At 42.9% G+C, this 17,085-nt stretch overlaps 1 protein-coding gene across 2 annotated transcripts in view; it reads left to right on the top strand.

Annotated features, from left to right (window-relative positions):
• Nucleotides 1-17,085, top strand: part of LOC126354200 (uncharacterized) — a 730,861-nt gene that overhangs the window by 677,385 nt on the left and 36,391 nt on the right. For both annotated transcript variants that reach the window (XM_050003656.1, XM_050003655.1), the window contains exon 4: nucleotides 11,650-11,807. In XM_050003656.1, coding sequence (XP_049859613.1) covers nucleotides 11,650-11,807 — 158 coding nt within the window. The remainder of the gene's footprint in view (nucleotides 1-11,649; nucleotides 11,808-17,085) is intronic.

Genomic DNA, 17,085 nt, shown 5'->3' with positions numbered 1-17,085 from the left:
GGCAGCAAATAAAATAAAAATAAATGAAAATAATAAATATCCAGAAGCCTCTTTTTTTCCTATCACGCAACAAATCTTCCTTATGATATCTTGGCAGATATGACGCCACCAAGTATCCATAAAACTTGGACTTCTATCTAAGTAATAAGGTCTGTACCTCAGAAACGAATCGAGATCCCTCTGTTTCTTTGCCATTTGCCGATGGTCTTACTTCAGCTTTTCGTAGTTTTAGAGAATATGGATTATTTAAAACGAGGAGGTAACGTAGTCGCTAAGAGAGTGGTCTAGTAGCCGGGAGGACAGAGGTTCAGATCCCTGTCCGGGTTTTCAGATTCAGGTTTTCCGTGATTTCTCTAAATCGCTCCAGGCAAATGCCGGGATGGTTCCTTTCAAAGGGCACGGCCATCTTCCTTCCCCGTCCTTCCCCAATCCGATGAGACCGATGACCTCGCTGTCTGGTCTCCTTCCCCAAACCAACCAACCAACCAACCAACCTCTAAATCCCTCGAGGAAAATGCTTCGATGGTTTCTTTGAAATGGATGCGGTTGGTTTCCTTCCTCATTCTTCCTATTCCGAGCTTATGCTCTGTCTCTGACGAAATTATCTTAGATTTCATCTCACTTCCTCAACTCTGTAAGAGTGATTTGGTTGTACTGATTTGATACATCGTTCACGTGTACCATTATTGTGGAACCTGGTCTTCTCCCGAGTATTTTATCTTCAAATAACAGACTTACGGCAATGCAGATAGCTAATGTAGATATATTTTCAAGGATATTTTCAAGAAACATTAGTTTTACCTATTTCTTCCCTACTCACGAGAGTTGTGTGGGATGTAGAACAACTGTTTTCTTTTCAGCCAAATTCCCAGAAGGTGGAGTAAGGCACGGAGTTTCCAATTAAATGACTGAAGCGAGTGATGGCTGTACACGGCAGTTTAAACCATTGGTGGGCGGAGGTACGCTAACAAGGAAACCAGGAAGACAACACACGTAAACGTTCACAACACTCAAGCAAAGACGGCCTCGAAACCAGGAGGAGAATGCCTTGGAGTCGTTAGCGTAGAACTCTGCAAAGTTGCTCGATACGTATACGACACTTTCGTTATTTGAACCCATGGAACTGAAAATTTGTGCAGCTTTTTTAGAGAATCTCGGTTGAACCCACTTGAATATTCGCTTCACTATGGAGGTGAAGGACTATGGCAGCGTCTCTTTCCTTGATGTGCCGGTCATGACGAAGGATGATGGCGCATTGGGAGATGCTGTTTATTGGAAGCCAGCTCACAGTGGTTTGTATCTTCAGGCACTTTGTTTTCACCTCCCGACTCAGCTTGCAGAGGTGCTTCGTTCCTTGGTCAGTACGACCCACTTTATCTCAGTAAAGTTTATGTACTTAAGTTAGACTACTTTAAGGTTATCTGTCACCTGAAGTGTATAGTGAGAGACAGATTAGACGCACGTTGCGCTTTCGACCAACCGCGATTCTGGTGAGTTCGAATAATGAGGTAGCGCCCAAGTCTACAGATTTTTTAGCCTTACACAGTGTGCTATTTAAAATAGGATTGGTATGAAATGTGTTTTCCGACCGTCTATTATTAATTACCTTCTCAGCGCTCCAAAGAACGGTCTTTGCATAAGGCAGGTGCCTACCTCACCCCATGCATTTGTGGCATGTAATACATCGGTTAAACCATCAAACCTGAAGATGACTGGTGCTCAGAACAAACCTTCAGGCACTTTTATAACAACTGGGTAAATCTGCTATTACAAAACATTGCCTTGGTACCAGTCATCCAATGGAATATACCAACACAGTGATTATGGCAGGCACTTTCAGTCATTGGGATAACGCTATTAAAGAAACTTTCGAAATTGAACTAACAAGTAACGTTATAAATATAGATGAAGGTTTTTCATTAAATTCAGCTTTGAACTCTTCTCTCTGTCTGGTTCAGCAACACGTACCACCAGTTGTTGATTAATATTGCGTTATCGTTGACGCTTGACATTGGTCACATATGGTGGTGTGGTATTGCCGGTCGTTTATTGTCTGTTTTATCTTACTGCAATCGTCGCCTTTAGGTGTCTTGGCTACTGTAGCCCCACTTAACGGGGAATTAAATTGCCACCGACAGCGATTTCCGCCTCGAAAATGACGGACTGTTAACGAGACGAGAAATTAACGTTACCCTGTCGTATTCCAGTTATCTTTGCCTCATTATTTATTCGAGCACCTTCATTCTGTTTCAACGATTTCTTCATATTGTTCCATTTCTTTTTCTGTTAGAAAAAATTTATAAAGAAGAAAGGTTAATCGCATTCATGTGTGCCAAGCAAACATGCAGAAGCCCAGCACAAAGTCTCAAATGACGGGAATAAAGCACTGGTGACAGCAGTACATATCAGGGTAAAAGAACGGACCCACAAAATTACAGACCGATATTCCTAACTTCGGTTTTCCGCAGGATCCTTGAACATATTCTTAGTTCGAACATATTAAACTTTCTTGAGAAGCTTGTGTTCACGAATCAACATGGTTTTAGAAAGCACTCCTTGTGCGACACTCAGCTTGCCCTTTTCTCACACGATATACTGTGAACTATGGATGAAGGGCAACAGTCAGATTCCATATTTCTAGATTCCGTAAAATATTTGACACTGTGCCCCATAGCAGGCTGTTAACGAAGGCACGAACATCTGGAATAAGTTCACATATATGTGAGTGGGTCGTAGACTTTTTAAGTAATAGAACCCAGCATGTTGTCCTTGACAGAAAGTGTTCATCAGAGACAAGTGTACCGTCGGGAGTGTACAAGAGAAGTGTGACAAAACCGCTGTTGTTTTCTATACACATAAATGATTTGGCTGATAGGGTGTGCAGCAATCTGCGTTTTTTTTTTTTTTTTTTTTTTTTTTTTTTTTTTTTTTTTTTTTTTTTTGCTGATGATGTTGTGCCGTTCGCTAAGGTGTCCAACTTGAGTGACTGTAGAAAGATACGACCTAGACAATACATCTAGTAGGTTGATGAATGGCATCTAGCTCTAAATGTGGAAAAATATAAGGTAATAGGAGTAATAAAAATATAAATATATAAAAAATATAAATATAAATATAATAAATAATATAAATATATAAAAAATATAAATATATAAAAATATAAGGTAATAGGAGTAATAAACCTGTAATGTTCAGATAGACTAGTGTCCTGCATGACAGTCAAGCGATGTGAAATGGAACGAGCATGTGAGAACAGTGGTACGGAAGGCGAATGGTCGACTCTGGTTTATTGGGAGAATTTTAGGAAAGAGCGGTTCACCGCATATAGGACGCTGGTGCGACCTGTTCTTAAGTACTGCTCGAGTGTTTGGGATCCCTACCAGGTCGGATGAAAGAAAGACATCGAAGCAATTCAGAGTCGGGCTGCTAGATTTGTTCGAACAACACGTAAGTTTTAGGGAGAGGCTTCAGGGACTCAAATGGGAGTCCCTGGAGGGAGGGAAGGAAGAGTTCGTTTCCAGAAACAGTATTGAGAAAATTTAGAGAACCGTCATTTGAAGCGGACGGCAGAATGATTGTACTGCCGCTAACATACATTACGTGTAAGGGCGACAAAAATAAGATACGAGAAATTAGGGCTCATACGGAGGCATATAGGCAGTCGTTTTTCCCTCGCTCTATTTGCGAGTGGAACAGGAAAGGAAGTGGCTAGTAGTGGTACAGGGTACCCAATGCGAAGCACCGTGCGGTAGCTTGCGGAGTATCGATGTAGATGAAACTGAAGGAGATGAGACGCCCCGATAGCGCTCTGGAGCACAGGGGCCTCAGCAAAGGGCGGTCCGCCCTTCCGCGCGTTACTTGTTATTCACGTGATAGCACTCCTCTGTAGAAGTTTCCGGCCCTCTGCTCCCCACCTCCCAATCCCCCCCTGTGCAGGTGACAAGGACACCATCTGTTAAGATCGCACCTTCCAACTCCCCATAATGATGTCCCCACATAGAAGCGGTTTCTCACCGTCAAGCACCTCAAACAAGGTCGCCAGCACAGTTGGCCCACGCTCAGAAACGCATTAGTATATCCACACGAAACGTGATCCTCAGCGTGATTTGCAACCGTAGCGCTTTCCTGCAGCAGTTTTCAACCATGTCTGGTGGTCAAATCACATAGTTTGTTTACGAAAATGGATACGCGTAAAATGTCTATTTAGCTCTGTTACCGGTCGTCGAAGATGAGCAGAGTAAATCACGTTGAAAATTCTGAACAAGTCGATAGACGGAACAGCGAATTTCTGATAGAGGAACTAAGAAGTGTCGCACCCCGTTCATTTCTGTTCACCTGCCCTAAGAATGATGTTACTAATATGTTACAGTCACTACGTACTGCAACGCCATAAGAACTGCCACCCAGAATAAATTGAGAGCTCTACATGGATATTACAAAAATAGGAAATTGAATTCGACATCGTGCCTTTCCGTCATTTGAACGACAACGCCAAGCCGTGTCGTGAATTATGTAAGACATAGGAAGCGCTGGGAAGGAATGGTGACCAACGCATTCCTACCGACCAGAACACAGGCATACTGATCAGCTTAAGGCCAATTCACACTGGTCGTCACCCCACCATCACACTGTCGTAACGTCACGGCACGTCAAGTGAAATTGGGTGACGTGGTCTCTACTCGCATGCGGTCCTCGACCCTTTTTTTCTGTGGTCTTCGCAAGCGGATTTTCAATAGTTTTAACGCGTGAAGTTCGCATACACAACGCGGTTGCTTATATACGTGGACGCTGCAGTCAACATTTGTACGAAAATGGCATTTATTGGACTCAAATGGTTTGCAGCTTACAGGGATAGTTTGTTTACTAGAGAAGGAAGAAAAGTACAAAACAACGCAAAAAAAGAGTGTGGGGGCCGGAAAATTCCATTACGTGGTACAGAAGGGGAATTTCACACACTGTACAAAGAGATCGGAGAAGAGGAATCTGCATTTTATACGTATTTTAGAAAGTCGAAACACCATTGTTTTCGTTTTTTACGTCAAACTGTAGCCAGAATTAGTGAAAGGAACACAGTGTTACGAGCTGCCATCACATCTCGTGAAAAATTGGTTTGTTTATGGTTAAGTTTAGTTGTCAGTCTAGTGCAATTTATTACGAAATAGTGTATCTCCCTCAATACCTCCCCCTTCAAGGTTGTAAGTTTTCTTTGCATCTTGTATTTGGCTTTTAATAGCCCAAGTGCCTTATGTGTACAGGGATTAGTTAGTGAAACCACATAAATACTGGCCACTGATGCTTCTAGAAATGTTTCACACATAATCTAGAGAGCTGCTTAACAAGGAATAAGCCTGGCACAAAGACATATTTAAACAAAAACTCTAATACGTTATCTGACGTAGTCTTCACACTGTTGCAGTAACTGGAAGTTTCAGCCAATTGCTTATGAAACATTACAAATGCCAGGAAACATACAAATAAATTCCACTTACTAATCAATCTGATTCTACCTACAGTACTTTTTCACTTCAAGTTGCAGCCACATTGGAATCCATTTCATTGTAAAAATTAAATACGGTACCGGTATATATAAAAATCCACTTTATAAATATAGTAGAGGGCAAGCAACTTAGCACGCTCATGTCGTAGATTTCAGAGTACCGCCTCAGTGCTTCCATTAATCTTCATCAGTTATTATAAATTTTAACGTAAGAAATAATGAAGTGAAACAATTTGTAACAAATAACAAAAATAACGAACAACAAACAAATAATATCTACCACGAAAATCTCGACGAAACGAAACATGGAGATGTGCGCATGGCCGTATTTCGGCAGGAAATGAGCTTGAGGGCTACGTGATCAACAACGTACGATGACGTTAGCCGTCAAAACTTTCTTCCCGAGAGATCTTGGCGCTGTCGTGATGTGACGGAACCGAACAGCCACTTTGGATGCCATCATTTGAAATGCATTGCAGACTGTTTTGACGTCACGTGACGTGACGGCCAGTGTGCTTGGTCTTCAGTGCGCAACATACACCTCCTGCACCACAGCATGACCAAGCACTCGGCAAGTGTTTCGCTACCCAGTGAATATATTTCCACTCAAGCACGCAATCCTTAACCGGCTACGTAGGGGGAGCTTTAGCGATGACCTTGCACCAGCAATGCCTTGTCACTTCCAAAATTGCGCGGAGATCGTCAGTAGCAAAATAAAGAAGAGGATGCAGTTGGAGTGATACAGGACCTCTGATACGTCTAGATACAACTCTGGTACGTAGGTAACTCATACGTGAGCATCCTGTCTGATCACCAGCATCCATTCATGTCCATTGTACATTCCGACTGACTTGGGCAATTCCAGCAGGACAATGAGACACGTGATACGCCCAGAATTGCAACAGAGCGGCACCAGGAACACTCTTCTGAGTTTAAATATTTCCACTGGCCACCAAACTCCCCAAACATGAACATTACTGAGCATATCTGAGATGCTGTTCAGAAGAGCTCTCCTCGTACTCTTACGGATTTATGGACAGCCTGCAGGATTCGATGGTGTTAATTGCCTCCAGCAGTACTTCAGACATTAGTCGAGTCCATTCCACGTCGTGTTGCGGCACTTCTGGGTGCTCGCGGGGGCCCTACATGATATTAGGCAGGTGTACCAGTTTCTTTTGCTCTTCAGTGTACTAGCCGTGAGTACTGACACCGCACACGATCCATCCATAGCGCAGGCGCGGAATGAAGCAGACTGGTGAACTGTTTAAACCGGAAAAGTTGGAAGTAGCAGCGCAGAAGAGACTCAACAAGATCAAGAGGGAATAGCGTCTGTACGTTTAAAGAAGCCAGGATCTGTACATTAAAAAGACAGGAAAAATTTTACGTTATATGGACACCTTAACCTATCTAGATAATTCCATAATTAACTAAAATATTTTGTGATATAGGTCAGCGCATTCATTAATTGTACTGAGATGATGGGACTTTTTAAGATATCAATTTCTTCCAGGATATTGAGTACCCAATTTTTCTCTGCGGCGTGAAGACAGTGCAGCTAACCTGCTGCAGCTGATGCTGTTTGTTAATCAAATGCATTGCCAGAGCTGAGTATAAACTGGCCAGGTCTTTGTGCTCTTTAAATATCGTGTAATAATTCCTGCCTGTCTGGATAATGTAACTGCTCTTACACAACTCACTTTTATCGCACTCAGTACAACACACACTGGCGTAGGAGAAAGGATCCTTTTTAAAGACTTCACGGTTTGTTAACGTACTGTTCAAATTTTTTTGGTATGAAAAACGCCAGAGCTATGTTGGCTGACATCATTTTCATTCCAGTCCTTTGTGATACGAATCAATGATATATCACAAAACTTGTTATCTTTCTTTTTCTTTACTGGCTTCAAAATGATTCCCTTCCATGCTCCCGCTTCACTAGTGTTTGCTTATTAAGTTTCTCAATTATAAACCGTTGGTACTCATTACGCGTGGTTATATATTTTATCTATCTTCCTGGCAGATTAAAACTGTGTGCCTGGACCGATACTCGATTTCGGGACGTTTGCCTCCCGCGGGTCGGTAGAGCACTTGGCTGTGAGTGGCAAACGTTCCGAGTTCGAGTCTCGATCCTGGCACGCAGTTTTAATCTGCCAGGAAGTTTCATATCAGCGAACACTCCGCTGCAGAATGGAAATTTCTTTCTGGACATATTTTATCTGTCGAGGAAGCAGTTTTATATTTAAAATGGTTGTTCGATGCTACATTCAGTTCATGTTTTTTGAGGGTGTTTAGGTGTTCAACGGCAAGGTTATCAGCGCCCACTAAACTCAGAACTAAATAGCAATAGAATCTTTTCTGCAGATGTCAAACTCCACCTTGCCGTCATTTAAGGTGATCCTAAAGTCCACATATGGTAAGGTTCCGTCAATCTGTGGATTAAGCAATTGTTGAGCGGTTTCTTCATTTTACAACTGAGCAAGTTCTTACTCAGTTGCAGCTGCCTCATAAGAAGAATTATAAGTGTAAATGGTTCTGTAGATTGAAGTTACAATTCCGTTAAGATAGAAGGTCTAAATCTAAATGTCGTACGTTCGTTTTTTGAGGTGTGGCCGTCATCTTAATGTAGAAGGTAAAGCTGTCACCAACCGAAGATTGGCTTAAACACCTCCGTGTTTTAGTAGGCATGGTTCTATTCGAGGTGGTATGCTTGTGCCTTCCTCCGATTTTCGAACTGACATACCGAGCCAGAAGTAAAAGAAGCAACTAGGGATCAAACCGCAGACATTTGGATTGGTAGTCTGTCAGTTAATCACTAATCCACCAAGACTCATATCGTCCTGAGTGCTCATAAAGTAGATAGTTCTGCCATCTACTTACTATATGTAAAAAGATAACACAACGGTCTTCTTATTGTTTGTTTGTTCTTATTGTTTGTGAGATCTGGCTATACCTCATTCAAGAAGGGGATATGTCAACCAGCACTTAAAGGAATTCTGCACTGGCAGGATGGTGGTCTCAGATTGTGGTTTATCAGAATGCGATATTGCTGCTCGCATTGGTCGGTGTCAATGACTGCCATGCAAATATGGAATCAGTGGGCTCTACACACGACCTCAGTGGGCCCACGCAACTAACGCTCGAGAGCACATATCTATGTTCCGTCAGCCGTGCAGGATCATCTAGGCAATCCAGCCATTACACGCACTTTGAGTCAGCAAACGGGCTGGTTGACGGAAAGGTAACCAGCTAGACGCAAAGTGCGGCTGTCCTTGTGGCAACAGCGAGAGATGCTCCGAAAGCTGGACGCCCAACAACACTGGACACAGGAGCGGCACCATGTTCTGCAGACACCAGACCTGTGGAGGCTCCGAGGAGGACGAACACTGCCAGGTGGCATTCCTTATCATCGTACCTAGTCATTAGATACACACACCCTCACCTCTGGTTCGCTAAGCCAGTCTTTTGGACAATAGGCAATACATTTCTGATATGTAAACGCTGGTGTCTGTGACCTACCTTCGTGGCCTCCCTGATATGCTAACACAAGACCTCATGGTGCCCGTTCTGTTCTGACCTGCCTCGATGCAGAAGGCCTTCGGCTGTTGCCTTGGCCAGCTCGTTCTCCAGACGTCTCGCCCACTGAAGACGTCTGTTCATTTAAATAACGCCTCCGGCTGTGCTGCCGAGTTCTTTCCATTTCATGCAGAATATTTCGACGGCAGGCGCACCGGTCTCTCCATTCGTTGCGGGTCCTACTATTACTCGTACTCGCTGCCTGGACTCCAACCAGAATATGAACTATTGTTGGTCTCACGCCGCTATTTATAGCCGATTTTGATTCCAGACACGACTGCGCCCTTTGATGCTCTTTTGTTTTTCAGATCTCGCACTGGTAATCAGTGAATTGCAAATTCTCTCAGCGTTTTCTAGTTCTGGTGCACATGATAAACGACAAGATTTTAATAAATTAAGTGCCAGACTACAAGTGTTATGTAACCTGTAACTTCCATCCCTGTTAATAGGTTCCTGACATCTTTATTACCATGGGTTCCTTACTTATGCTGTCCCACAAACTCGTCGTTTGCACCACAATACTGGTCTCATTTCACGAGGCAGTGCTCAGCGACAGCTGATTTGCTTGGTTGCTTTAGTCAGGTGCGTAGCTGATGTTTCTTGCATGCGTCCTCAAGTGCTCTGACGGTCTGCCCCACGTAAGAATGCCGCATTCGCATGGAATGCGATATACACTCGGATTTCGGAGACCTAAATCGTCTTATATTTTAGTTAAAGGGAGCGAAATACACTGGATGCCATGTTCCCGTAGGAGTCTACAGATAATTGCGCATATTAGGCCAGCATAAAGTAGATAAATTTTTGGCTCTTCTTCATTGGTCTTAGTCTAAACCTCTTTCTCGGGCGTTCTTAATTTTGGCTGCATCGCCTGTTCAATTTGTTGAGCTGAGTATCCATCAGTTCGTAACAGTATTCGTAGGTGTGCCGACAATCTTCGGCGAGGCTCTCCTTGTCAGAAGATGTAAAGAGTTCTATGGATCAGAGTCTTTAGCAATGAATTTCTTTCAGGCGGTTGATGATGCTGCGAGATGTGGTGATAGAGGTCAGCGTGCGTAGGTTTTCTGTATACACTGTGACCCTTGGATCCGTCCGTTCCCAACAAACACCTCGAGGAAAAGTAACTAACCCTGTTTTTCGTATTCCAATGTGAATTTTATTTACGGTAGTTAGAGACATCGTCATAGATGACATGTGATCAGTATTTGTCGAGAGAGTGGCACGGCAAACCATCACCATTGAAGAAATTTGGCATGGAGTAGCATGCAATGACGTACTTGTATCTTTCAGCCAAATTCTGTTCGACTCATTGTCCAGACAGGATAAAATCATTATTGTTACCAGACGTGACAGAACTACGTACTAAATTTTACACCTTGTACCCTTAGGAAGGGACTTATCTGAAACTGGTCATAAATGTTGAAATTTTTTGCCACCACATAGTATAGCTCCGTAGCATGTTAGAAATATTGTGTCTAATTTTCAGAATTTAGTTGATGCTGCAAATGATCTAAAAGAAATGTAATTTGAACCAATGCGCGGTGCCACGACACTCTTCTACGCGATCCTGTCTTTGTTTGCGGTATTTAATTCTTTTCTGCCATGAGAGAAGACAGCTGTATAGTATAGTCGGTTGTGAACCCGTTTACGATTTGTTAAAGAAACGCACACATGATGGAGAGCAAAATCTGAACGAAAACTTTAATAACCTCGTTTAGAAAATACGCCCTAAGACAATACTTTGCTCGTCTGCTGTTGTTAAAATTTGCTCATATGATGCTTGTCTCGTAGAACCTACTGAAGAAGATTGATGATGTGCGTATTACTAGTTCTGAAATGCCAGACACGTCAGAATTGTCAGACTAGAAGAAAAAAGCTACACGAATAAAGAGCTATATGGAGACCAGAAAGACCATATGTTTGGTTATGGCCAAGATTAAGAACTTATTTCTGTCATAAATGCCAGTAAAATATTTTTTCTGCGTTTGCCGCAACTTTAAATTTTGAGTATATAAGGAACACTTTCTGCTTAACCACTGCAGACAAAAAGGCCAAATTTGCTACAAACTTTGTATAAACTATAACACAACTTCCTGTGGTACAAAAATTTGAAAGTGCGTTACTGTCAAATTTATTTAAACTCTTGAGAAATAAAAATTGCTACGTATCACACATACAAATTTAAAAAGTTGTTCGAGAGTTCTAACACTGATACTAAGAAACTGGTCCACAGATTTGTTTATCTAATTACTAAAAATACCTTACCACATTTTGAAAGCGAAAAATAAAGTAAAATTTGAGAAAATGTTCCACATGTGATAGTATGTGTTCTAAAAGTATCCAACAACGTCGTGACCAAATTATTTGACAAAAAATTGAAAAAATAATCCAGATTATAGCCAATAACATAATGACAACATGTACAAAATTTGATTCAGTTTTTTCTCAGACAGGAAAAGCTACATTAATATATATATATATATATATATATATATATATATATATATATATATATCGCAGTTTTGATAGCCAGCATTACAAGTTCGGTAGTAACGCTGCTTGTCTGTGTGTGTGGTGTGCAGCAGAGGGCCGGTGGACGCAGCTGAGCCCTCGTGGGGAGTGCCCGCCGTGCCTGCAGGAGCACACGGCCGTGGCGCACCGCGACTCGCTCTACGTCTTCGGCGGCGAGCTGGGCTTCTCAGGGGGCACCGAGACGCCACTCTGGGTCTACCACGTCAAGGTGAGTCCGCGGGTACGCGAGAGCCACGCCTGCGTCGCCTACAAACTGCTTTCTAAAAGAGCACAAAACTTTCTTCGGTCGCCGTTGGCGTAGCTTCCCTAGTACGAGGACCCTATTCCTACAAAATCCCGTTTTCCAACCTCACCTCCATTCAGTGCGACTGCCTGTATGCCCGCATGGTACCACTCTACTGGTCGACGTCGGAGCATCAGCAACGTACGCGTCATCCACGTACTGCTTCCTGTGGATTGCATCCTTCCGTGACGTCTTGCGTTGTCATGGAGAATGTGAAGTTTGTTTGCACTCTTGCGGCGACGAGCACATTGCAGAAGTCGCACTTGTGTGCGACCGGCCGGCTCGTAGGAACTCGGAAAGGTTTGCGCGGCCTTGTTGCAATGCTGAGAGATGCCTCACTCAACAGTTCATCATTCTTCAGTTCACTGTCTGGTCTCTGTAATCATTCTCCAAATGCCTATGAATATAAGCGATGCTCTGATTTTCCGCCAAAAGTAACTCAATGAGAGCTGTTTGCTTGGAACGCACCTCCATTACAGACGCCATTTTGAAGGCTACGTATAGGATCTCCACCTATCGAAAACGGAAGACCTGAGCTTCTGCAGAAAGATGTCGTATATCTACACAAAACTGTGAACTTTTGATCGTTACACTTCCAACCAGATCAGTGAATGTGACACGTAGGAAAGTTTTTTGGAATACAATACCTACATTATTTAACCCTAGATTACTAAACCCTCGCAAAATTACGATTATAGTTGGTACCTCTCAGTGGGTCCCGCCAGTCTGGGCACATGGGTGACACATGCTGTTGAGTACATTTATGGCAAACATAGTTGTTAACAGTAGCTGTATTCTTTATTGCCTGTCCCCAGCAGTTTGCTGACGCTGATGCTCTTGTAAATATTATGAATGTTTAGAAATAGTGAGACTGTTTTTTTTTCTAATAGTAGGCATGTTTGCTTTGTTGCTTAAAATCTATCTTAACGTGGCATCTTAGGTGAAATATCAAGAATCAAGGTTAAAAGAGTATTACTTTATATAACAAGGCCTCTCAATGCTAACCTCGCCTTTTGCTACTGTAGTCAGCACAATATGGATGGAGCTGAGTTTGAATTTGACACTAATATGTTGGAATGTCTCCTGAGTAACAGCAACAGAGCCTACAACTACCTCATTCTGTCTAAGTAAATGAAGAACGTTTATTTTGTAACCGCTGCTCAAAAGCAATTTGTGCAGAACACTGAGCTAGATCTCGCGTAGATTATAATAATATTGTCTAAAGCAGAAGAATATACTGCTTTTTCATGCAGAATACGGCACTTTAACTTGTACTAGTGCGTAACACAAATTATGACTTCTTTTCCGATAACATTCTGAGCAGTAAGACTGTTGTTATAGGGCACATTTTGTACTTACTGGAGATCTAATAACTGTAACTAGTGCATATCCTACAAATTAAGACTTCGTTTGAATGAAATTTGGAGTAGTAAAATTTACGATGGTTTGGTAGCAATGTAACATATTCCACGTTTTAGTGCTCCATAGTTAACTTACTAAATAAGCCAGGGCCGACCACGGCGTGCCGAATTTCACGCGCGCAGCGTGTGCGGACCAAGCCCCGTCCTGTCACTCGGCTTTACTCGGTCCTTGTTGGAAGTACTCGGAACAGCGCGCCGTTTCAGTTAGCTTTGCAGTACGGCATGTTTCGGTTGGCGAAACACTGAGTTCGGCTGAATCGTCGTATCATCGTTGTTTACCCGTTGCTGTTTGTTCGTGGTGTGAACGACGTTCACAGGTTCAGAGGCTGTTGGCACAAGTAGAAGCAGTCTAGTGATATATCGTCACAATCCTTTAAAGTGAAAGGAAATGGCAGAAGAGAGGGGTAAGATTTCTCAATTCGCATAAGGGATGGGTACTGCATATTTGCTATGAAAAGACATTACAGTACCATGCTGAAAGAATTTGAGGATTTAGATGAAAATGAAAGAGCCAAAATGTACACCAATCGACAGTCGGGACTCATTGTTCTGTACATCAAGAAGTACTTTGTGCTACATTTGCTGGTATGGAGCACGTGCAGAAATTGGTGCTACTAACAGCAAAATTTCTGAAGTCGCTCGCATTATTCCATTGTCATTTCTAACAGTTTTCAGGGAGACTTCATGTATTACTGCTGTTGTGGCTGGCAGGAGAGCCAACACCGTTACTACAGGAGGCCGAAATGCACGCGTTTTAACTCACGCAGGCTGGCGTGAGGTCTGGAACATGGCAAGGGAATTAGAATTGAGAAAAACGGGCGTAGGCGGTGGAATACTTAACTTTAATCCATTAATTACGAACGTCGCTCTTGACGGTACATGATTTACAATATCAATAGAAACTGATCATGGCGCCTCGTTAGGTCGTAGCAAATAACGTAGCTGAAGGCTATGCTAACTATCGTCTCGGCAAATGAGAGCGTAGAAGTCAGTGAACCATCGCTAGCAAAGTCGGCTGTACAACAGGGGCGAGTGCTAGGAAGTGTCTCTAGACCTGCCGTGGGCGGCGCTCGGTCTGCAATCACTGATAGTGGCGACACGCGGGTCCAACGTATACTACCAGGCCGCGGCCGATTTAAAGGCTACCACCTGGCAAGTGTGGTGTCTGGCGGTGACACCACAACTGCAAAGGACATTGGTTACGTCAAGGGACACGCCTGAAACGATTTTTCGATCTAAAACTCGCTATTGTTGAGTTCATGAAGGAAAGAGGAGTGCAGGAACGAAAATTAGAACATGCAGAATGGATAACAGACTTCGTATTTTTAGTGGGCTTGCCTGCACACTGCCCGCAATAACACGTTGCAAGGTAACTTTTCTGTGATTTTACGGGGTTGCATTTAAAAGGAAAATCGTGTTGTGCAAAGGACACGTTCTGACAAAGTTCAGTTCCGTAAGCTCACAAGAGTTAAAGAAAACGCAAGGTTTGAAGAAATCATTGTGGCCTAAGGAATGACAAGGATAGTTTTATAAAGATTTTGAGGACACAGTGTTGCATCTGTTTTCAAGCTGTTTTAGAGACCGTTTGCCACTTCAATTGAACGTTCCCCTGTGCACAAGCGAATATGACCAACTGACCTGCAAGGTAATTCCAGTTTTAATGACAAATATTTTTACATCTAAACTGTCCACGACGTCTACGTCGCTTTCCTCAGGTAGTCTCCGTAATGAGTTTACAAAAGTGCTGTAATATTGCGATCTACATATTTGTGTGAACGACCTTTTTTCTGTTATAAAACTCAATAAGTCTCGATTACGTGCAAACTGAGTGCGAAACTCTGGGAAGTTTTGTGTGTCTGTCCGTATCCCGACGGTTCGTATCAAATAAAAATTATGTCTTCGGCACATCAAAAGTAATTAAATAACACTGAAATTTTATTTTATCTATGTTGTTGAGAAATGTGAAATATAAAACAAAGTCGTATGGAATGCGACTGCACTACCTTTTAAATGCGCCACATTCGCAGATGTTCCCTCCTCCCCCTCCACGGGCTCGGGAAGTGCGGCGTGGCGGTGGGGGAACCATGCCAGTCAGTCCGGGAACGGCCCGCGAGCCGAAATCTTGGCCGTCTCTCAAATAAGCCAAAACGCTTGTAGCGGAGTGAAAACCGTACAGACTTGATAATACACTGAGGCGACAAAAAGTCACGCTATGTGATATGCATATATACACATTGCGGTCGTATCGCATTCACAAGGTATAAAAGGTCAGTTCATTGATGGAGCTGATATTTCTTCTCAGGTGATTCATCTCAAAAGTTTTCCGACAAGATACGGACGCACGACGGGAATTGACGGACTTCGAACGCGGATTAGTAGTTGGAGATGCTTGTCAGTGCCAACAAACAAGCAACACTGCCTGAAATAACAGCAGGAATCAATGCGGGGCGTACGACGAACGTATCGGTTAGGATAGTGTGGCGAAATTTGGCGTTAATGGGCTGTGGCAGCAGACGATCGAGGCGAGTGCCTTTGCTAACAGCACAACATCGCCTGCAGCGCCTCTCTTGGGCTCCTGATCATATCGGTTGTATCCTTGACGACTGGAAAACCGTGGCCTGACCAAATAAGTCCCGATTTCAGAAGGTTAATAGCTGTTGGTAGGGTTTGAGTGTGACGCACACCACACCAAGCCACACAAGCCCAACAAGGCACTGTGCAAGCTGGTGGTGGCTCCATAATGGTGAGGGCTGTGATTACATGGAATGGATTCGGTCCCTTGTTCCAAATGAACCGAATATTGACTGGAAATGGCTATTTTCCGCGACATGGAGACCATACGCAGCCGTTCATGGACTTAATTTTCCCAAATATAGACGGAATTTTTGTGGATGACAATTCGCCATGTCACCAGACCACAGATGTTCGCGACTGGTTTAAAGAACATTCTCGACAGTTCGAGAGGCACCCAGATCGCCCGACATAAATTCCGTCGAAAATATATGGAACGTAATCGAGAGGTCAGTTCGTTCACAAAATCCTGCACCGCCAACATTTTCGCAGTTATGGACGGCTATGGCCCAATATTTCTTCCAACGACTTCTTGAAGCAATGCCACGTGCAGTTGCTGCAGTAAGACGGGCAAAAGGAGGTCCGACACGATGCGAGGAGGTGTCTCATGACTTCTGTCACCTCAGTGTAAAGCGTCGAAAGCAATAAAACTGTTTCAGATCACAGATGAAACCAATTCTGGAACTGTTACTACGTCTGCGCCACAAATGACACGAATCAGCAACACAATTGTCCATCGAAGAAAAAGTAATTCCATTTACAAAAATATTCATGTGTTTGAAAGTAAGAATTTTCGAAACATTAGACTCCAAACAAAATTCTTAGATGTAAAAAAAAAGAAAAAAAAGTGCCACTCATTACAAGAACAGGCCGCTAAAGAAATACACGCTTTTCATTAGTGAACTACTGTGTTTACACGCTCTCGCATTCAACAGAGTAAACTGAAATTGTACATATATTCGAAAGTATTTCTTCATGAGTCAGTTGTAGTTTATGTCACTGAAACGGAGAGATTTGGCTCTTCTTACATTTATTTCACGATCGTTTATGGCTCTTCATAATTTTTGGTGTTTTGAACGCAAAAATATAATAGTTACTTCTTTAGATAGAAACTTAATAAAAACAAACAAAAATCTCACGGCTGGTACTGCCGCCGGTAGGGACGCTAGTGTCGTTCTTTCAAGCTTACCGACAAGGGAATGGTCCAGTCC

This window comes from Schistocerca gregaria, chromosome 3 (assembly GCF_023897955.1).
Source record: "Schistocerca gregaria isolate iqSchGreg1 chromosome 3, iqSchGreg1.2, whole genome shotgun sequence".
Classification (NCBI taxonomy): Eukaryota; Metazoa; Arthropoda; class Insecta; order Orthoptera; family Acrididae; genus Schistocerca; species Schistocerca gregaria.
Note: the sequence above shows the minus strand (reverse complement) of the source record. Positions and strands in the feature narration are given on the sequence as shown.